This window comes from Solea senegalensis, linkage group LG9 (assembly GCF_019176455.1).
Source record: "Solea senegalensis isolate Sse05_10M linkage group LG9, IFAPA_SoseM_1, whole genome shotgun sequence".
Classification (NCBI taxonomy): domain Eukaryota; kingdom Metazoa; phylum Chordata; class Actinopteri; order Pleuronectiformes; family Soleidae; genus Solea; species Solea senegalensis.
The window spans coordinates 6,412,160-6,433,785 of NC_058029.1; the positions used below are offsets into that span (position 1 = coordinate 6,412,160).

Sequence of the window (21,626 nt, forward strand, 5' to 3'; positions counted from 1 at the left end):
TGTGTGTGTCCTCTGTGTGAATATCAATCACTGCACTGCTATCAATATGCCCAGGGGGACAAAAAATTACCTTTGAGAAGGGCAGACACTTTCACACCGAGAGCAACATTTAGAGAGAAATATGGAAGTGGAGGGATTCTCGACACAGACAAACGGATCTGGCTGAACATCTAATATCCATCCTGTCATCTTGAAATTACGTTCATACATTATTGTACACCTACAGTACAGCTAAACCTGCTTTACGACACAATAGTGTAGTGTAAACACCATGACAAAGAACACAAGAAACACTGAATCTATTACAATTATTTAGTCATCAGGAGGGTAGGAGGGGGTTGGAACGGCAGATATACAGGCACAACAAGCACAAACAGATCAATAAGCAAAAATAATCCGTCTGATTCAACCAGATCCCAACATAGACTTCAGAGAATAATGGATGTGGCCGGTGTGGAAATGTTTGAAACCAGTATGATCTTGAATAGCCATCGGGAGGCGACCTCACTGGTTTGCGTGCAGGTCTATGAACAAATGTGCCTACTTTTCTCTTGATTAATCATGCGATTAAAACATATTTCTGTAGCGTAAATGCTCTCAAACACTAGTTTCAGGTCTTTAATGAAACATGATGTCCATTTTGTATCTTATGGTAAGATAAATATGGTAAAATTACCAAAAATGATGATATCACAGTGAGTTAACACTTGGTTTCTACACCTAGTTATGTCTTATTTTTGCCAACTTCTTTATTTCTACTTGTTACAAGCAAGGTTAAAATATAATCACATGTTCAAGAGTATAAAGCAGACATATACTGGAGTACATGCCACTAGAGGGCAGTCCATAACAGTCAGCATCCCTTACATGTCCATAATCAGTTCCAATAAGTTTGGGATGGATAATTAATCGTCCATGGACCCCATGGCCAAGCAGGCAGATACACAAACTGAAAAAGGTGCCACATACTGTAATATGCAGTAAGAGGGAGGGAAAGAAAATAACCAACAACAAAGGAAGTCAGTAATATTACAGATGTAACATTGACCAAAACAATGAGGCAGTTACTGGACACCACTCACTCAAAAACAATTCTGTTTTTAATTGTAAATGTGCATGATATATTCCATGTTATAAACTTCTCTAAGCCAATTGCAGGAAGGGTTCTCAATGGTGAAATGTGGTTATTGCCTTCAAGGTCATCTGGTACTAAGCTTCCAAAGGAAGATGCATATTTAAACAATCTGTCATTTCTCTTTGAATACTGTAAAATGTAAAGTTTTTGGCCAGACCAGGAAAATGTGTGTGTGGTCTACAACCAAGCCACAGCGAGAGGTGTCCTGGAAAAAGGTCTCCCTTCATAAGGGGCAGCTCGTAACTTTATATCCCATTCTACATTTAATTTTTCCTCTGCGTTCATTTTCTAGTTCCCAGTTTTGCTTCTTCCTGTCAGATTTTGACCCTTTAATTGCTAAAATAATACATCTATTTATTTCTTTTAATCCTGCAGAACGCACACAGTCCTTCTGCAAACATTTTAGTTTAGTATAAACACATTTGCAACTTGGAAAATCATTATTTTATCAGAAGATGCAACCCACTCACTACAATAAGGCTGCCCATACAACAAAAACAATGTTGACCTTGCAAATACACTGTATGTACAGTAGAGAGGATCTTCCACAGACAGGGCTGGACAAGATGAAAGGTTGTGGGAGGGTTACACCAGGACTGGGGAACGAGTGGACATGTGAGTGGATCTCAATCTGGTCCGCAGAGCTTGAATTATTGATGGAACAGTTTTAGTGCTCTCTGAAGTGAAGAGAGGGAGCATGAGGTAAAGAGCTGGTTTGGGACTGTTTGTGAATGTCAGAGTCTTTACGAGGACATCAGACATGGAAGAAGGGCAGCAAGTGGCAGTGCAGAAGGGGGGACAACACACACCCACAAAGTGGCCTCCACAAAGGCTGATATAGAGCGTGTCGGTTTTATCTTAAAAAAGAGAGGCATTCAGGTAAAAGTGAAAGAAGGTAAACGAGACAGTCCACCTAAAAGTAAGCACTGTAACTCCAGAGGAGATCTGAGTGTGCATAGATACTTTCCACTGTTTACTCCACAGCTGTTTGTATATACTGAAACATTATTAGCTGGTTTCACTCTTATTGGCTTTGAATTAAATGTTAGAGGGACACTGCACTCACTCAAAACCAGGCCCCTCAAGCCAAATTCAATAAAATAAACAAATGATGTTGTTGGTCTGTGCTGCACGGATCAATCTCCTGATCTTCCTCCTTAAAATCTGAAATCTGAACTGCTTGGTTCATGTTGGAAGGTGATGTTTAGACTGAGTTCTCTTTCCTGCTGGCAGCAAATCAGCTGTCTGCGATGCTGTACAGTTGCTTAATTCCCCTCTCACTTTCATTCTTCTTGCATCATTATAATACCATTTTCACACCTCATTACCTTTTGAGCTCATGATCTGGGACAGCTGATGCCTTATTCAATTTCTCCCCGATTCATTTCTGCAGTGAATATGTGACTATGTTTAGATGGACGGCCATGATACAAAAAAATGAAATCAATAATCTGAATAAAACACTATAGCATGCAAATAGCGAACTGTGATCCCATTAACCTGAATAAGGTCACACTCAGAAAAAAGAAATAATTGGATTAAGATATGTGGTACGATCTGATTTTATCACATTAAATAGACCTGTTCATCTCCAAACCGGATTATAAAATCATGCAGTTCAAAGATAATGCCGACGTCAGTCATAATTGCTCTGCATTCACAGCAGCAGTTGGGAGTCAGTGCCTTGCTCAAGGACACTTTGTAACCAGGCAACAAACCACTGGGCATCATAATCTGAATGAAGTCTGATTCAGAGTAACATTTATAGTCAGATTATTAGTGATAGAGGAACAGATGAATGTGTTACACCAGCCTTGACAAAGAAAATCCCTAACTAGACGCATTAACCCATCATAATATTTAACATAACAGAGTTCAAAGACTATAAAAACCCATGTATGACTTATTTCTCTCCATTCAACAGGAAATATCCAATAATGAATCAACATGGTTGTTCACACTGCAGTTTTGTCATTCATCCATTCAAACCCAGTCATATAGCACATCTTTATGCTGCACTATTTTCTATTACATGTCATCTACACCCGTTTATACACAACTCAGGGTTCAGTGTCTTTGTCCAAAGACACTTTGAAACACAGTCTAGAGAAGCCAGGAATCAGACAAGTGACTTTCTGGATGACTCACTTTACATCCCCCAGTGTCTTGAAGTCCTGAGTTAGGACCATTTTTACTGCATAGTTTTAGAAAAATTTCAAATTAAAAGTCCCATATTTGCCCTATTTAATCGGGGAAAAAAATCTCAAACTTACTAAAATCTCCTATACCTATGACTACTAGCATTCTTCAAATGAGACAATTTTACTTTACAGGTTTGAAGCGATTTTAAGTTAAATGTCCTATATTTGCAAATATTTAGCAACTTTGAGAAAAAATCACAAGTTCTGACCAGGACTTGTCTAGGTTGTGCTCAGGACATCGATGATTACTAACCCACTGCAAATGAGACATTTTTACAGAAAATTTTCAAAATAAAAGTCCCATATTTGCCCTTTTTAGTCAACACTTTGTGATGTTATGCAAACAAAGTGTCCATAAGTTCTGACCATGGTCTTCAAACACAAAGATAAACCACTGTAGTCTATTATAGAGAGATACGTCAATCAGGGAAAGTCCTGTCACAGAAAGATTTCACGAGAGGTCACAGGTCATGACACTGAGCTCTGTGTACACATTCTGGTTTATGTACGTACTCTGCGCCCCCTCCATGGCAGCAACTATGTTACAGACCACCCACCGAGCCAGACACAAACAGTGAGCCTGACCTCAACGACTGCACACATACCCGACACTGTGTGAGGCTGGATAAAGAAATGATTCAATGGGCTGCGTTTTTATTGAACGATTTCCATTCAAGTGCTTTGGAAACTTCGGAAACTTCTCTTCCGAGCATAAATGTTTTTTAGAGACAGGCAAGAGACAGCAACCTTGTATTCAAGACAGTAAGAGTGCTTCCCTCTGGACGGATGTTTACAGTCCAGAGACGAACAAAGCAATATCAGAGTGGCTTTGTTCCAGCGGCCATTGCACACAGTTATACAGTTATTTATTTATTAAGTTTAGTATTGGTCTAGTATTGGTCTAGGGGTTCTGTTACTTATTTCTTTTTGGCGCTTTTATCTTTATTTTACCTTAGTTTCATAATGTTTTTATTTCACATTGCAATGTTAGTCATGTCTGTCGGGTGGAAGATGTTTATTAACGGATGTCACTGTCTTAAACCTTTGAAGTAAATCTATCTATGGGTACAAATAAAGTCACTTGTCTGGGACAAACAGCTGAATTTACTATTATGGGCTTCATTAAAAGTGTGGTATTCAGGTATTCGTGATGAGAAGTTGTCCTTTGTCCTCACCAGACAAACATAAGGCCGGTTAATAGACTGTAGGGCGAGTGGGAGGGGGAGGTCGGACGTTTTTTGTGTCTGTCGCGCTGCCTCGATGAGAGAGGAGACATTCAAGGTCCAGGTCAAGTCGACTGTAAAGTGCTTTTTGAAGAACTTACGAGGTCCTGACTGTGATTCCACTGATGGCGGGAGAGAAATGTAATGGGGGCCCAGTTGTTTTTTGGTGTCAGCTGCGATGGTCAGTGTGGAGGGAAAATTCTGGACATGGTCCTTGAGCAGCCACTTGAAATGATTCATCATAATGTCTGTGATGGGTGGTAGCTGCCACCGTGGACTGCCTAAGCTCAAGTGAAATATTGTTGACCTTGAGGCATGAAGAGACAACCGCCTGGCTCGTGGAGATATTACAGTAAAACAGCAGGGGAAAAAAAGTACACTTTTCTGCCAACCATGGGAAAAGCTACATTTGTGCATACTCTACAGAAAACAATGAGTGATTGTGACAAATTACGTCAAGTATTTGAGGCAAAACTCAAACTGTAACCCAGCAAGCAGGATGTCTGCAAGAAGGCCACTCTTTGGGATAACAGCATAATGATGATCTTCTGTTGTATTTCTATGGAGAATGTGTGTGTGTGTGTGTTGCTGTTGTGAGGAAAAATGTTTACCAGCCCTAACTGGGTGCTTCTTGTGCCTAAACCTAAATACAGTCATAACAAGGACATATTTTATTTAAAATATGACAACCGGGACATCTGGTTTTTCACGACAATATGGACTCTTGGCTACAGTCTCAGTTTCCTCTTATTGACACAACACATCCCGTCCCATCTCATTGATGTGCATGTCTGTAAACCCTTAAATAAGTAATGTAATTTTGGTCCAGGAACACAAGCTCACGCGTACGTGCGGCAACATGATCCCGACAATTGGGTTGTTACAACACAGATCAATCTCTTCACCCTGTCACGGTTACAGGTACCGACCCTGGGCACAACTGCAGCTCCACCGCTCCCTCGTCCACACATTCAAACTTTTGCTTTTTGTTCTAAAGCTCTGTCTCCGTCTACATCTTCTTCACTACTCCAAAATCTCTGTCTATTTCTCTCTCGGTCACAGTCAGGCAGATTGGGGTCACCTCCAGGCAGGGGTCAAATGCATCCGAACCAGAGCCAAGTGGATCAGCTGTCTCCCACTGTGCATGCGTGGAATGTGTTCAGTAAGCCCTAACTATCCAGTCTGGCTTACAGGAGATGGATGGTCATGTCACAGACACAGCGGCTGTTGGTGAAATTGCATTATTTATCTCCCCAACAGCCTCCAGCTCTCTCCTGAGTGAAGATCAACTCATATGTGCACTGGCGGACACTTCATACATGGGATAATCAGGCTGCTCTACGGAGAGAAATGGAGCCTCACACCATGCATGTCAGCTCCATGGCGGACGCTTCTGCTGCTGAGGAGACCAGACACCAACTGCTTTAGGCTCTTACTTGGTTTTCAAAGAAATATATATATATATATGGCTACAATTTTGAAGAATTATGTGTTTATGCGCTGGAAAAAATATGGATGTATTGTTGAGAGTCAAAGGTTAGATAAGTCAGTGAGTGTTTTGATAAATGATGATGCTTTATTTGGGTTTGCTGACAACAGCAAAGTTCCATGTTTGGGCTTATTTATTTGACCAATTTTCCACCACCAGCATTTTGGCCTTGACGGCAGTTTGTGCTCTAATAACTGCAGTTATAGCTAACAAGATGGCAGATATCTCACTGCTGGTAAAGGCAGTCGTAAAGCTGTAGATTAAGACTAATTTGACACTGTAAACATACCGCATAAAATTTGAATTCAATCAAAAATGCATTGACATATTTTAACATTCTTTGTCCCAAACAAGGAGGTCCTTCCATTACGAACAGTAAGACTTTGACCGTCATAGTCTGTGGAAGCTGTGGATGAAGAAAAGTGAGAGATTGTGGTTCACAGGCGATTTCCCTGTCACACTAGTAGAGAAAATTGAAAATTAAAATCAACTGAAGAACATACTTTTAGTGAAAGATATCTTACTCACAAAGAGTTGTCATAAGATGAGTTGTTTTTCATGAAACTGTCCTTTATGCCGGGATCATTCTTCACCAATTGAGGTCGATTTTCATGCAATTTGGTCGTGACCGTCACATTTCCAGCGTCAAACTCGATTATGAACGTCAGGAACAAAGAACAGAGATTTGGTGCCTGGGATTCAAGTCTAGCATGTTAGAATTTGTTCTATTTTCCTGCCTCTTCTGACATTTCTTACGATGTGCTCCTGGACGTTGACCAATTGGATAACAGAATACTCTGACCCAGCGTAACATGCAGAGATAAACATGGCGAAGAAGAAGAGGGATGAGACATTTCTTTGAGCTTCGGCAAAAGTACCTCTACCTCTTTGACGTCTCCTCAAGGAACAACCATGACAAGGTTAAAAAACAAAAACGTTGGCGAGAAATAGTAATGACTGACAGCTCCCTGTCCCACCTTCCCGAAGACCGACTCTATGAACTCGTGCAGTGTCGTGAACAGCGGTTGGTCAGGGTCAAACCGAACAAGACGTGGCAATAATCCATGCAACTGTGATTGATAATCTGACATGGTGACCATCGTGAAAGACAAAAATATCGTGTCAATATGCAAACATTCAAACTGCAGAAATACATTATCATAATCTGATTATTACGATCACGTTTACTCATGTCGTTTAAGTCATACTTGGAGAGATAGATGTAGAAACACACAGAGACACAAGATACACACTCGCCTCAGTCTGACAGGCTATTTCCTGCAAGTCGATCGGTCCATATTCATAGAGGTTTCTCCAGTGGACATAATCCTCTGTGTGCTGACAGCTAGTTAACCAGCACCAGTGAGCGTGGAGCTCAAACACCACAACTTTAATCCACACAGACATTCTCAAAAGGTTTGTATTCGAAGCCACCAAAGCATGCGGACACAAAGACATGTTAACACCAATCTATGTGGATAAACACAGCTATTCCAATACTCTCAAGACGTCCAGCATACATTTTAATACGGACACTTTGGAGATATTTAAGTGTATGTTGACAGCCCGCTCTCCCTGCAGTGCTGTAGGAGGTGATAAGCTCAGGAAATGGCACTGCCCTAAAGCTGTCAAGGATAATAACACTGTAAATGTGTGGTATCACAGGGAAATTGGAGCCTATAAAGAAAAATATGGTTTAACGCTAGCACAAAGTAGAAATACCATGTGAGGATTTATTTATTCATTCCCTTCTTTGTCAGAGGAGACTGACGTTTAATTGTTAATGGGCCCGTTGTCGAGACGGAGCGGTTTGGGAGGAAAAGGTCATTGCTGCTGGATTTTTCTTCTCTTTAAGCAGGACTCATCCATCAGGATATGAATTACAACAAAACAGAATTTGAAAAAAAAATAAAAAACTTGTCATGTCCTTTCTGTATACCGTAGCTACCCAACAAAACGGAAACTGTAGAAAGAGCATACACAATTCACAAGTGAGTAAGAACCCTCCTGGTTTAGTCTTACAAGACAGGATGTTAATTATCAGAATACTAATGACTGCACTGAAAGATACAAAGTAGCTGTAATTAGTATTCAAGAAGGGCAATGTTCCTCCTGACAGGATATACTTCACTGTGGAACCTATATTATTAAAATGAGTGGACGGCTTTTTACTATGAAGTAGCTAAATTATGAATGGTTTATTCCAATGTTTAATTCACATGCACAATCTCTCAATAGAGGTCATTCATAGACATAAGTCCCAAACTAATATTCTAACCTTAAAACCAGACCCCAAAAAGCTCATTGATGTTCTGAGGACATCCAAGACCAAATCCACGCACATTTACACACCAGTTAACCTCAACCGCACTAAAATCATTGTCTTTCTCATTTTTCTTTCGTTCATCCAGTGTCAGGAGGTGGTTACTCCAGATGTCCCGCTGAAATCCCTCCAGTAAGTCCCCCCGCCCCCTTTATCCTACACTCCCTTCACCACAGCAGCTGACATTCATGACAACTGCTACAAATCTTTCTTCAGCCACAGCAGCACAAGAGCCGGCCCCGAGAATTAACCTAAGGTAAACAAGATCGATTTAATGCCAGCTGACTTTTCAAGCTACAAGTCACACAAAGCCTATAGTGAGCATCAAATTGCTAACACCGGAGGGAGAGACAGGTGCAACAAGCAACAGGGAAGCATGCACGCAGCCAGAATACAGCTCACTGGACAGAGCGTCTTCCCCACACTCTTTTTAAAGTAAATGGAACTAGTACAGCACAAAACGACTCATGTCTGTGTGTATTCACAATATTCAGTGTCTGTTTAAAGGCTTATTTTCACGTCCGACCCGATTATAAATTTTGGGAACGATGAACGGACGTGTAGTGTAGCGCAATTCAAAAACATCTGGGAGGCTCTGCGACACCTGACGAGCTAGTCTAGTATGTCAGACTATTCTCCTGCCTAATCTGACATCTCCTACGACATGCTTCAGGACAGAGTGCTCTAACGCAGCGTAACATACAGACATGAGGACAACCTCTGCCCCGACAAAGTTAAAAAACTAAAATCTTAGCGAGAAGTTGGAGGCACTTTGGCAACCCGGTTAGTTAGACAACTCCTTGCCCCACCTCTCCGATGACCTAGGAACTCAAGCAGTGTCGCAAACAATGATTGGTTGGGGTCATACAGTCCCCTGTACAAAACACTGGGATTGATAATCTGACATGGTGACCATTGTGAAAGACAAAAATATCGTGTCGTCTGATCCAGGGATTAGGGTGTCTTACCAACAAGGTATGTAATTAACCTCTCTTGACCTGAATCCTTTATTTGAAGTGGCATTGACAAAGAAACAACGATCTTAGATTTCGGTGATAAATACACCAGTCTGAAATTCCATATAGTCTTATCATTTCTGTTGAATTTCTGAACCTATGGCTATAATCTTTATTGAATATTCATAAACATGTCCCTGTTTAGATGGATAGACAAGACAAACTTACTGTAATACACCAACTTAAACTTTCAGTAATCTGTCATTCACAGTGTAGCCTGCGGGTATTCTGATAGTCACTGCGGGAGAGCATGCAATCAACACTATTTACCACTAATTAAACAAACTGACTCCAACACCACAAAAACCACCTGGAAGACCAATTGTTATTCTGCATGAATGCAAATGTTCCATTCCACTGAGGCTAAAAAGCGAAAAACTACCAGCCACCCCATTCAATGTACTGATCCAACCCCCGGAAAGGTGCCTTTCAAACAGTGATGGAGGCTGACCTTTCTCTTCCTCTCTTCAAACAAAGTGGCCTTTGAGATGCCTCTGACTCTGCATTATTCATTGATGATGCCCTTCACGTGAATCTCTAAGGCTGTGCATCCAAACTCTGACCTGTCTGACAGACACACAGCAGAGGCACGGATGGAAATGTCAACATCCAGCCAATTCTGACAAGTAAGCTTGTTTTCGCGATCGCACACACTTACTGAGCTGCATCTTTCCGCATTTCCATATTCATCTGTCTTTTACTTGTAGCCGACAGCTGAATAAACAAAACACAGGCTGCGAGTTGGATGAAAAATGGCAAAGAGTCAGTTTGGTGTTTTATATTAGGTATTTGCTTGAATATTGTCTGTATTGTGTGACATTATAAACACTTTTGTGCATTCCAGTTGAGGTCAGAGCTTGCAATTTCCCAGTTATGAATAGAAATAAATTGAATTTCAGTTATGAGTGCTCCCTAAAATTGAAATTCCAACTAATTCTCAACTAATTTAAACTCCTCAACCTTAGTTTAAAATTCAAGATGGCTGCTCCATTATAATTATATTTTGTACAGTACCTCTGCCTTTTGTGTGTCGAATTGAATAAGTAATATAGAGAGTACTGTCATACTGGTGTCCTGGCACATGTTACTACAGAGTTTTAAAGTATGAAATAGTGCATGAACTAGACCTGTTTGCTAGTTAGCAAAGCTAGATATAGCAACTGTTATCTAACTTGTGAATTTTACAGTGTGCACTAAACTGATACCAGTTTTTAAAAGTGTGTTTTTTTCACCAATGAAACCAAATAATGCTAACACTATGCTTCACAAACAGTTTTTAGGGGGGAAAAAAGTACATTCTGGTCATGTCACATTAGCCAGCGCTAGCTTGTCAAGCCTTTGACGACCATTTACGACAACTTCCATATACAGAGTACAGGTGTTCTACTTATTATTTATATTTTATTTCCAAGTCCATTTAACTTTTAGTTTGTCATTAGCCTTATTCTAAAACAAAGAAATGTTTTTTGAAACATCTGTCCCATTAATATTATAACTTTTAAGAGGCTATCTACTTTACTTGACAACAATGGTTCTCAAACTTTTTATACCAAGTACCACTTGAGAAAATATTGCGCTCTCAAAGTAACACCATTATCAGCAACATTAAAATACAGGAGGTGGATTTATTCCCTATAAGACAATATGCTCTCTCATCCTCCTCATCTTCCTCACATATACTTCAGACACTAGTGGAGTGGAATTAGATTAAGAGGGAGCAAGAGATAAGGTGACTCTAATTATTATTATTGAATTTATTTGTTTGTTTAATTTCACATGCACTCTGGTCAAAATTCCTCAGGTCCACATTTCCCGGTATATAACAGTACTTCTGCGTTTCCTCCAAGTACCACCAGAGGAAGCTCTACCACAGTTTGAGAACCATAGTTTTTACGCTATATTGTATGTTTCAGTACAATCAACAAACATCAGCAGGCTCCCTCACAAAGACAAGTCCAGATCTCAGTGTCAGTATTTTTAACAGCAGAAACTGTGATGTTGCATTGTTATTCAAACATGAATTACTGTCCTTGGATTGGACATTTTTGCATCCTAGTCATGCCGACAAAGCAAATTCATGTTTGAAATGTGATGCCTTTGTAGGGAACCAATGTGCAGCTGAGCCTCATTGTCAGTCTGGCCAGCAGCCATCCCACTGCTGAGCTCCTCTCCTTCCTCATACTATAATGGTGTGTCTGCGTCTGAGAGAGGAGCTGCGAACACTGAGTGCTGGAGGCTCTTGTGGATGTGTGCAGGAAGTCCCTCTTTCCCCCTTCTGGCATAAGAGCCAATCAATGAGAGGTGTTTCTTCTTCATCTTGCTCCTCTTGTGCTAGTTTTCCATTCATTGTGAGTGATTCCCTGCCTGCAGGGCATCCTTCACCTCTCCTCATCCCTTCATTCTTATTCCACACTCTGTATCTCTAGCATTCAACCCAGAGGCCAAACAGCAGTGAACATGCTTTGTCTCCATACTGTTTTTTTTCCCGTGGTCAAACCTCTCCCACAGTTTTATCTCGGTAATTTTCTAAATTAATTATTCAGACCCTTCCAGCCTGTGAATATAAATCCATTATGACTGCCCTGTAATATTCTGCTCCAATTAAGAGATTGGGGATGGAATTATGTAGATGGATGACAGATCATGTCACTAAAGGATTCTTGAAATCTCCCTTTTCTTTTAATGCAATCATTTATTGGCAACTGTGCTGCATTGTTAAACTGTCAGGTGCCAGGTATGCGTTTCACTTAATGCTCCTAAAAATGATTTTGGTCCATGCTGACTCGCACTCCCACAGCAGAAATGTGGTTTACTGTTACCTCCAGCCATGAATTCAGTTGTGTTATTCTGTGACTTTTTGCTTGGATTTAGCCAAATAAATGTATCAATCAAATCATCTTTTCATCACAACATAACAGTTTGGCTTTGTCATATCAATACGTCCAGGCTTAAACCACATGTTATCAACAGATTTCTTCGTAACATCAACAAACAATCATGAGAGTCTCACACAGAGGACAGCTGTGTGTCCAGCTGTGACCACTTCTCAGCATCTGCTGGAACACTGTCCCAATTACAACCCTGTCCGTTCCTGTTAACTAACTGACACAATGAGGACATGTTTTATCCTTAAAATATTTTTGACATTATTCCAAGTTAGTTAGCATTAAAAAAAAATGTATTATGTTATTGTCTATAGTGAAATAGTGAAATGTGGGCATTGTACTTTAACCTGAATCAAATCCTGAGTCCTGCACTAGTGTTGCAGAGTTAAAGGTTTTCTACACACACTCATACAAACACATCACATCACACACACACACACACACACACACACACGGTTAAGCTGCGGCATCAGTGACTCACCAAGAATATCCTCTCCAGCTGGTCCTGGATGTCCTTCATCCCCGGAAAGGCAGCCACTCCTTGGATCATCTCAATGAAAATGCAGCCCACTCCCCTTAAAGAGAGAGAGGGACACATACAGTAAAATAAGTGTCCCCATGCTTAATACTGGCACAACTAAAGCAGCTTAAGTTACCTAATACTGTGGGTTGTTTAACCCACTGACAGGATTGAGATTTCTGCAAGGGAAATGACTGTTACCTCTGACGTTTTTTAATGTTGTTTATTAGTTAACAGGATTTACTACTGCGTTGTTTTTCTTCAAACTTGGTGGGAGAGTGAGGAAAAACCGATTATATTTTGTAGCCAATTAAAATGTTTCCCCTCAGTAATGCTGCAAGACTGCAGTGAATTTTTTTAATTACAATTTTGCGACTTTCATAAGAAATAACGGACCAAACATCATAAAATGTGGTGCAGACGAAGATAGCAATCACAACTTTAGTGTTGATGGCGGTACAGAACGTGCTCTCGGATCACTTTCTCCTTTTTTATATTGAGTTAAACGTAGTTGCAGTGCCTAATTTAATCCAGCGGTTTCTCAAATTGTTACGTAAAAATACAGTGGTGTAAAAAGACCAAGCAAAGTCAGCTACGGACTATTCATACCACCAGACGAAGCTTGAGTACCACTGCTGGTACACATACCACAGTTTGAAGACCATGAATTTAACCATTATGATCTTTAATGTATTGTTTTCTTAAGTAAGTTTCACCTAGTAAAGTGGTTGAAGACAAGTTTGCCTTTCAAATGAAACAAATATAAATTGTATGCAATGGTTTAATCCCCTTTGCAAGCCTCAGAAAATGTATGCTTTAATTCTACAAGGGGATGTTACACTGAGAAATGTTTGTGTGTGTGTGTGTGTGTGTGTGTCAACTCCCATTTGTAAAAGTACCATCGTTTCCTGAGAGACAGTTCTTTGCTATGTGCACACGCTCTCTGAGTCGAAACCAGAAAAGTGATGAGAGAGATGGAAATAAAGAGAGATGGATAGCGAGACAGAGAGGGAGAGGGAGAGAGAGGGAGAGAGAGAGGGAGAGAATCCACAAGAGGGGAAGGGACAGAGAGGTCACAAGACGACACATTCCTCAAATTCAAATACACCCTTCTCATTCCGGCATCACTGAAGCCTGCTGTGAATGAAAATGCTCCATCCATCTCCATGACACAGCTGTAACCTCAGTTTTTCTATTGGACCGTATAGAACCACTCTGTGAGCTTAAATGTGTGTGTGTGTGTGTGAGAACATATATATATCTTTTACTGTTGGACTTTTTTGTGTTTGCCTCTTCAGCATGTGCCTGTATTACAAATAAATAGCCCTATAAAACCAAAGATGTCTAACCAATTGTGAAAGCACTTCACCTCGTCTGCACCATCTTCTTGTCCCCTTTTGTGGACAAGAACTGGGGAAATGTCAGGGATTGAGCACAAATCCAACATTTTATTCTCTCCTTATTTATTAAAAGTCATGTAATCGAATATGTTCCACTTTATTTTAAGGTTTTTCTGATCCAGTAACCGAACTGGACTTCTTTCAACGATGGATACATGGTTCTCTGTATGAGCAGAACAGCATCTCTATAGTAACGGTCTGTTGTACGTAGCAGAAGTCTGCAATACTGAGAAGTGTTGGAACTGATCGATCACAATCAAGTATTTAACCAAGCTGTCTAATAAAGGCATTACATTTGTCATTTGGCTAAATGTACTAGAATAATGCCGTGCTGAGCAGGGAGTGACATCTCACTCTCTCCGTGTGCTGTTATCTGATGTATTTTTGAATTTTTACATATTAAATAAATCTGGATATCTTAAGCTATATTTGGATATCTCACTAGTGTTGTTTGGTTTTATTTTGCCGCTGAAGATCGCTCACTTAGTGCTCATTTGCACATCTGTGCTAAGTTTTAAAAAAACAAAGTTCAGGTATCGCCACACTTCATAAAGCAAATAAATTAATAAATTGAACTGCCCTTCAAGGTTAAAAACCACAAGAGTTATACTGGTTTGGTGTAAACACAACTTTAATTAATAAATGGAAAGCATTTGTGGAATTTTGTCTAAATTGACAGCAATGGCTGCAGATATTTTTCATTTTATTTTATTCCATGGATCTCCTTTGAGAGATTCAGTTGTATTTAAATGCATTTTAAAGTGTTACATTGGTATAAATGATAGTCAGTTATAACACTCTTTGATTTGGGGCCCCCCCTGCTACCACCTCATTAAGCTTAGGACTTGGGCCAGCCCTGGGGAAGTGCAGGACCATCAAGATAAATATACTGAATTCAAATGGGATTTTTTTTTTACCATGTTCCTGAGACACTTTCATCTCAACCTTTTGACTTCAAGGCTCCTGAAAGCTTCAAGTTCAGGATGCTCTGTATACGACTTCCCTTGATGTAATTACGAGTTCACAGTTCCACTCGAATGCAGCAATAAACACAGCAGGTAATGAGCTGTACTTCCAGAGAAAGCCCTTCACCTCCTGGACTCATACAGAACTGAATAAACATGACATCTGTCTTCATAGTATGTTTTTGCATTAGCGAGGCCAACATGCTTGCGTGTGGGGTGCAATCGCAATCGCAATCGCGCTTATTTTGGTCCGACGTGCTGGTGTTCGGTTTGCTTTCTTGCACTTTTATCACAGCTGTCATTGTAATTATACAGCGTCTGAGGTGCAGTGACAGACCGGGGTGGGCCAGCTGCATGTGTTAACTTTTAGCACAGTAAATGAGCATCAGTAAACACAGGCCTGTTTGCTCGCAGACCGTTAATGAAGCCTCCTGGAGACAGCAGAAATGGCTGAGAGCGCACATGTGTGACATGACTGGGAAAACCTCTGCCGCACACAAACAACAAAGGACTGAGGGAGATACACAGCAAAACACTGTGTCTGTCTGTTTGTCTCATCAGATGTTGCTTTTGCGTTAGTTTACAAAAGAGAATGCAGAGCTAGTGAAAACAAAGGAATCCACCAGCTTTCTTATCAGCGATTCATCAGTTAAATTCACCTAAAGAGTATTATTTTTACACAATTCAGTCTGTGCCACAGACAAATCCAAACTTCTTTGGATGGTATAAGTATAAAGCAACTATTGATTATCCCTTAGACTGTATATTAAAATTGAAGTGGTCTTCCAGTTGCAAAACAAGCTCATTGTGAATTTGCAATCTGACCGGCGCCATGTCAGTGTGTGTCCACTCTTGTGGGCTGTGCTTGATCCGTTTACTTTCCTCTAAATGGGATCATCATTTACAGAACTGACATACGATGCTATTAAAGAAACTAGAAAACAAGACATTTATATCCTTTATGTCTTATGTTCTTACACACTGGAAGAAAAAAGAGGTCCTCAGTTTTTAACTGTGGCTGTGACCTCAAAAAGACACAGAAATATCATCGTCACGCTTCAATAAAATCACTCTCGAAGAAGAAATTAGCTTTTCACTTCTCATGAAAATGTTTACTGTTGTTATAAATCAAGTGAGAAGCCGAAGCTCATTTTCCCATAGACTTCAGTTTAAATGGATTTCTTTTCACATCCAGTGGAATCGCCGTCCTACTTCTCAGGATTCACTTATCAAACCTGAAGGCTATGCCAGTGTTTTTATATAAAGTCTATGGATTAATCACATTGTTTTATCTTAATGCCGAAAGCTTATGATAGCTTATGGTATTAACGCGGCTGCAACCCTATTTTGAGCAACGTCCGTGTCTGAGTCAGAGGTTAGAAAAACTCACCACATGTCCAAACAGGTGGAGTAGTCCGTGGATCCCAGGAGGACGTCAGGGGGTCGGTACCACAGGGTCACCACCTCATTGGAGTAGGTATGGCTGGGGACTGACTTGGCCCTGGCAAGACCTGGGAGCACAACACAAGAGCACAGTCTCAGCAAACATTATCATTGACCTTGCTATGATCTCTGTCAGTGTGGAAGAAAACTGGAGCAGAGGAGCCACATTCAGTGCAGTAAGCACTCTCACATCTGGCTGAAGAATGTTTTTTTGTTTTTTTTCCACGAAAGAAGTGGAGGAAGAGCCTAAAAATAGTGCCCTCTTTTCTGTTTACAGAACAACATCTAACACCATACATAGATCTTTTAAGTCTATGGCGGCAATAACAGTAAGGGGCTGTTCATCCCCCAATGACTATGAATAGAAATGTTCAACATTTACTCTCTGTTGCAGAGTAAATTCACCTAAAGAGTATTATTTTTACACAATTCAGTCTGTGCCACAGACAAATCCAAACTTCTTTGGATGGTATAAGTATAAAGCAACTATTGATTATCCCTTAGACTGTATATTAAAATTGAAGTGGTCTTCCAGTTGCAAAACAAGCTCATTGTGAATTTGCAATCTGACCGGCGCCATGTCAGTGTGTGTCCACTCTTGTGGGCTGTGCTTGATCCGTTTACTTTCCTCTTTTTACAGAACAACATCTAACACCATACATAGATCTTTTAAGTCTATGGCGGCAATAACAGTAAGGGGCTGTTCATCCCCCAATGAATATGAATAGAAATGTTCAACATTTACTCTCTGTTGCAGAGTAAATGTTGATATGATGTAGGAACGAGCCATTAATGGTTACCTATGCCGGGGATCAGACTACACAAATTCAGGCCGATTTGGTCATGACTCAATTGAAACGATGAACGGACAAGTAGTGTAACAGGACTGAAGAACAGAGACTTGGTGTCCTCAACGTGAAGTCTAGCATGTTAGAATTTAGTCTGACGTCTCCTGACCATAAGGATAACAGAGTGTTTTGACGTGGTGTCATATACAGACATAAACATGGCGAAGAGGGATGCTGCTGCTGCTGCTGCTGTTAGGTGGAAGAGTGACACTGAAGATTGTTTCGTTGAGTTTTGGCAACAGCAACTCTGCCTCTCCTTTCCGCGGCTTGTGCTGTGTCGTGAGCGATGATGGTTCGGGGTCATACTTGTCGCGTTGCCAGTCGCCCGAACAAGCCACAGCAAGAGTCCGCGCCACTGTGATTGATAATCTGACACGGTGACGGTCGTGAAAGACAAAAAAATATCACGTCGTCTGCCTGATCCCGGCATTAATCATCTTGATCTTGATCTTGATCAAAAGCGCCATGTTGTTCTCTTCCCCACTGACCTTCTCTGGAGGAGTGCTGAACTGTGGCTGCCTTGACAAATGCAAATTTCCATTTAATGATCTTTGAGGATCGAAAGAAACAGATGTAAACCGACAAACTTAAAAGACCAAATGTTCTTTAAAGTGTTGGTTTGAACACCTGACTGTGGTTAGATCTAAAGCTGACTTTTTTAAAAACCTCCTCCAGGTTTTCCATGAGCTTCTTCGGGTTTTTATTCCAACCCTGTTTTAGTGTTTACCTCTGCATTGACAGAGCCAGGTTAGTTACATATCTGCTGCTCTCCCATGGCAGCTAATTGTAGGGCAGAGTGCACATGCAGCAAGGTTTAATGAGGCTGATGGCATAACCTTGTTGTCTCTTCCCAAGTGGTCGGAAGACTTAATTAAAGCATTTAAGCTAGGTTAGAAAAAAAAAGTAGAAGACAAACAAGACTTCCTGCCCTGCTGCTTGTCCTCTTTGTGTGGGAGGAAAAGGGGGAAAGCGAAGAACAAATGAGACGAGGGAGGAGGTATTTAATATTTCCTTGTGTTTCAACGCCCACAGGAGAAAGTACTTGCAGCCCGCATTCATCAAGACCCAGCTCTGCAATTTCCATGCACTGATATAAAGTAGAACAGACACTATCCAGCCGCTCACACTGAGAGGCTATCATTTTGATTGCACACATTGTGTGAGTGTATATGAGGGGGGTGTGTTGTTCTCATCAACAACATGCACTCATCAAATAAGAAGGTTCAGTAGCAGGAAGTTCTCGCCTGATTGTGATATGAAGAGGCGTAGAAGAGTGCAACAGAGAGCGGAGATAAGAGTCTGGAATGTCAAAATAAACATACTGCATCATCACGTGGTCATAGAGATGTAGTAGAAGCTAATGTGGAAGGCTCTGAAACATGTACTCGCTTAAATGGGCGACTCCATTTGTTGCGAACATAAAGTTAGCTTAGTTACGGCGTGTTTCTAAACGGTTGGTACCAAAATATTCTGCCCTAACATTTCCCTTGGGTTACCAGATTAAATGTACAGTACGGTATGGATGGAGCTAGACCCGACAACATAAAAAAGTCTGTCCTCCATTGCTGTCTGTTGTGTCGCGTCATCACACATCGTGTCTCGCTGACACGGCCATCGGGCACAGCGCACACCCCGTCTACCAAGTAGAAGTACTGTTCTCAGTCAAAACCCAAAACCAGACCGATACCGTGCTGTAGCACGATGGAAACACAGCTTTAGTCTAAGAAATGACTCTAACAGGACTTCACACAGTCCCAGCGAGAGGTTTCACCAGGAGGCAGATGGTGCACAAGGACTAAAGCATGAAAACTAAACAATACAGTACAAAAACAAAAAAAGACTTTGTCAACAATGACATGTAAATGAGTTATTTCTCATTCATCTGGATTCTTAGTAACAAACTGGAAGAATTCAGTTTTCCATCCACAGACATTTTGTACATGTGACTATGTCGACTACACATAAACTATATGTATATAAATTCTTCCTTTCATTTACGATTTATAACATTAGTAAACATTTCAATAAGGAGTAAATGAAACCACAATTTCAGGCCTACAGTCAACTAGACAATAATCTCTGTATAAGAGAGAATATGCAGGATCTGTAGGCAAGTGACACCATGTGGGGCTTCCATTTACTTTTACCAATCACATCTCAACAGGCTTTGGTTGCCTGCAGGTAAACAGTCCACGAGGAAGGCGAGCTGGGCCGTAAACACGACATGATGAAAGAAAAAACTCTTGGCTCAGATGACATCTGTCCATGGAATGCCCCCAAAATACTTGCCATTTCCCCCAGAGGCTAATTCATCACAAGACAGTATGGCAGATGGATTCAAAGATGGAATAAACAATAAAGCTGGGCATGCAATGGGATAGGGACACCATGTGACTGTAGTGTCCAGTTGGTGGACACTACAGGCAGGTGCAGATGGACGTGAAAGGGGACAAGCCCCCAGTCAGGTCCACCTCAGCTCTTTCTAATAATATTTCACAAACGAAGCACTTCACAAACCAACGGACGACATGGAGATGGGTTGATGCATGGGTCCATGTCAGTCTGGCGTCCCATGCACTCACACAGTTCGGGGTACATGCTGGAAGGCGAGGTGATTTACTGTATGTCACATGAACCGTGGCTCTAAGGCAGATAGAGAGTTACACTGCTGGTTCAATATTCTCTGTGGTGTCAGTAGTCAGTAGTTCTGGTGTTTTTTCCTGTGCTTTGTTTGTTAGGCAGGTCAGCAGCAATACCACTGTTTGCTGACCTCCCTCCCCCCTGAAAATCCCACCAGTCCAAAGACACTGGCGCGTCCGACTTCAAAGTCATGACCTATGGATTAAAGAGAAAAAAACAGACGGAGACCTTCATCTACTATCGCTGACCTGCCATTCTGTCCTGGTCGCTGCTCTCCAGTCAATTATGCACCTCCATCTTACACTACAACAGGGGTCAGATCATGCACCTAAGAGTAGGAAGAGTTGGGCTGGATACTGCAGCGAGATGAAGAAGGATACAAAGAAGGACTAAAATAGTATTCTTCTCCAGGGAGAACAACCCACTGTTCTTTTGAAGATCGTTTTGTTGCTCCTGCCTACCTCTCCTCCTCCTCCTCCTCCTCCTCTTCTTCTTCTCCCGTGCAGCAGATTGAAAGTTGCAGAAAGCTGCCAGCAGGCATTTTAATGCCGTTTGAAATCACTTCACAGAGCAAAACAAAAAGCATGTTCTAAAAACAGTTTGAATCATGGGCAACACCCAAAAAAAAAACAAAAAAAAAAAAAACAGGGCCAGCAAATGCACTGTTTGTTTGTGTCAGTGCAGGTTAACAGACACAGGAAAAGTGAGTGATTTCATCTGGAGGCCGCAGTGAAAGTCGATCCCATTTCAAACGGAGAGATGATCTTCATTTACACCAATCATAGCCTTCAGAGTGTTAAAGTGCCCGAGTCTCATCACTGCAAAAAACCTTTACTGATATTCCTCAATGAAGTCAGTACAAGGATAGAAATGATTCAAAAATGCTTCTGCATTTATGTCGATCAACTCCTCTTGAACATCAAGATGCAGTGTGTGAGGTAAAAAAAAAGAACTGATTTGGTTTACAGCGTCCGTAATCGGAATAATCTTAAAAAGCTCCTGAAAGGTTTCAAAGAGAAACGAAAAGAGACAAAAACCCTTAAGTGATGTCAAGCGGTGGCTGTGTTTCAGTCATTATCATCGTCATTATCATCCATTTAGTTTCTTAATTAGGGTTCAATCAACCACTCTCATGAATCATTTTTATTCATCAAATTCACATCAATCATGTTTTGTATCATCCTTCAAGGGCCAGACTGAAGTCAGAGGGTTTATTTCTGTATCTTCAGTGATGACATGTTACTATGACATGTGAGTCACCTCTTCTTTTCCCCATTCTATTTCATTTCCGATCAAACCACTCGTCACCTGAACATTCCCCGTCCATTCTGACAACTGTTCCCAGTTCCTTATTTTCCAAACCAGTAAACCAAGCACTCCCATCAGCCCCTTGTCAGATCACCCACTTACATCAGTGGGTCCATGTGAGGGCGCTATAAGTAGTCCATCCTCTGGATCTTAAATGTTGCCATTGAGACAGTGCAGCCTCAAAAAAACATGGCCACTGAATGACCTCAGGAAAATGTCTGAGAAAAACA

The 21,626-nt window shown here is 41.0% G+C and overlaps 1 protein-coding gene across 2 annotated transcripts in view; it reads right to left on the reverse strand.

The window, feature by feature from the left end:
- The window catches only part of cdk14 (cyclin-dependent kinase 14), a 141,378-nt gene that overhangs the window by 51,998 nt on the left and 67,754 nt on the right, over window positions 1-21,626 (reverse strand). For both annotated transcript variants that reach the window (XM_044033115.1, XM_044033117.1), the window contains 2 exons: window positions 16,548-16,668; window positions 12,754-12,847 (listed from right to left, as the gene is read on the reverse strand). In XM_044033115.1, the coding sequence (XP_043889050.1) occupies window positions 12,754-12,847; window positions 16,548-16,668 (215 nt within the window). The remainder of the gene's footprint in view (window positions 1-12,753; window positions 12,848-16,547; window positions 16,669-21,626) is intronic.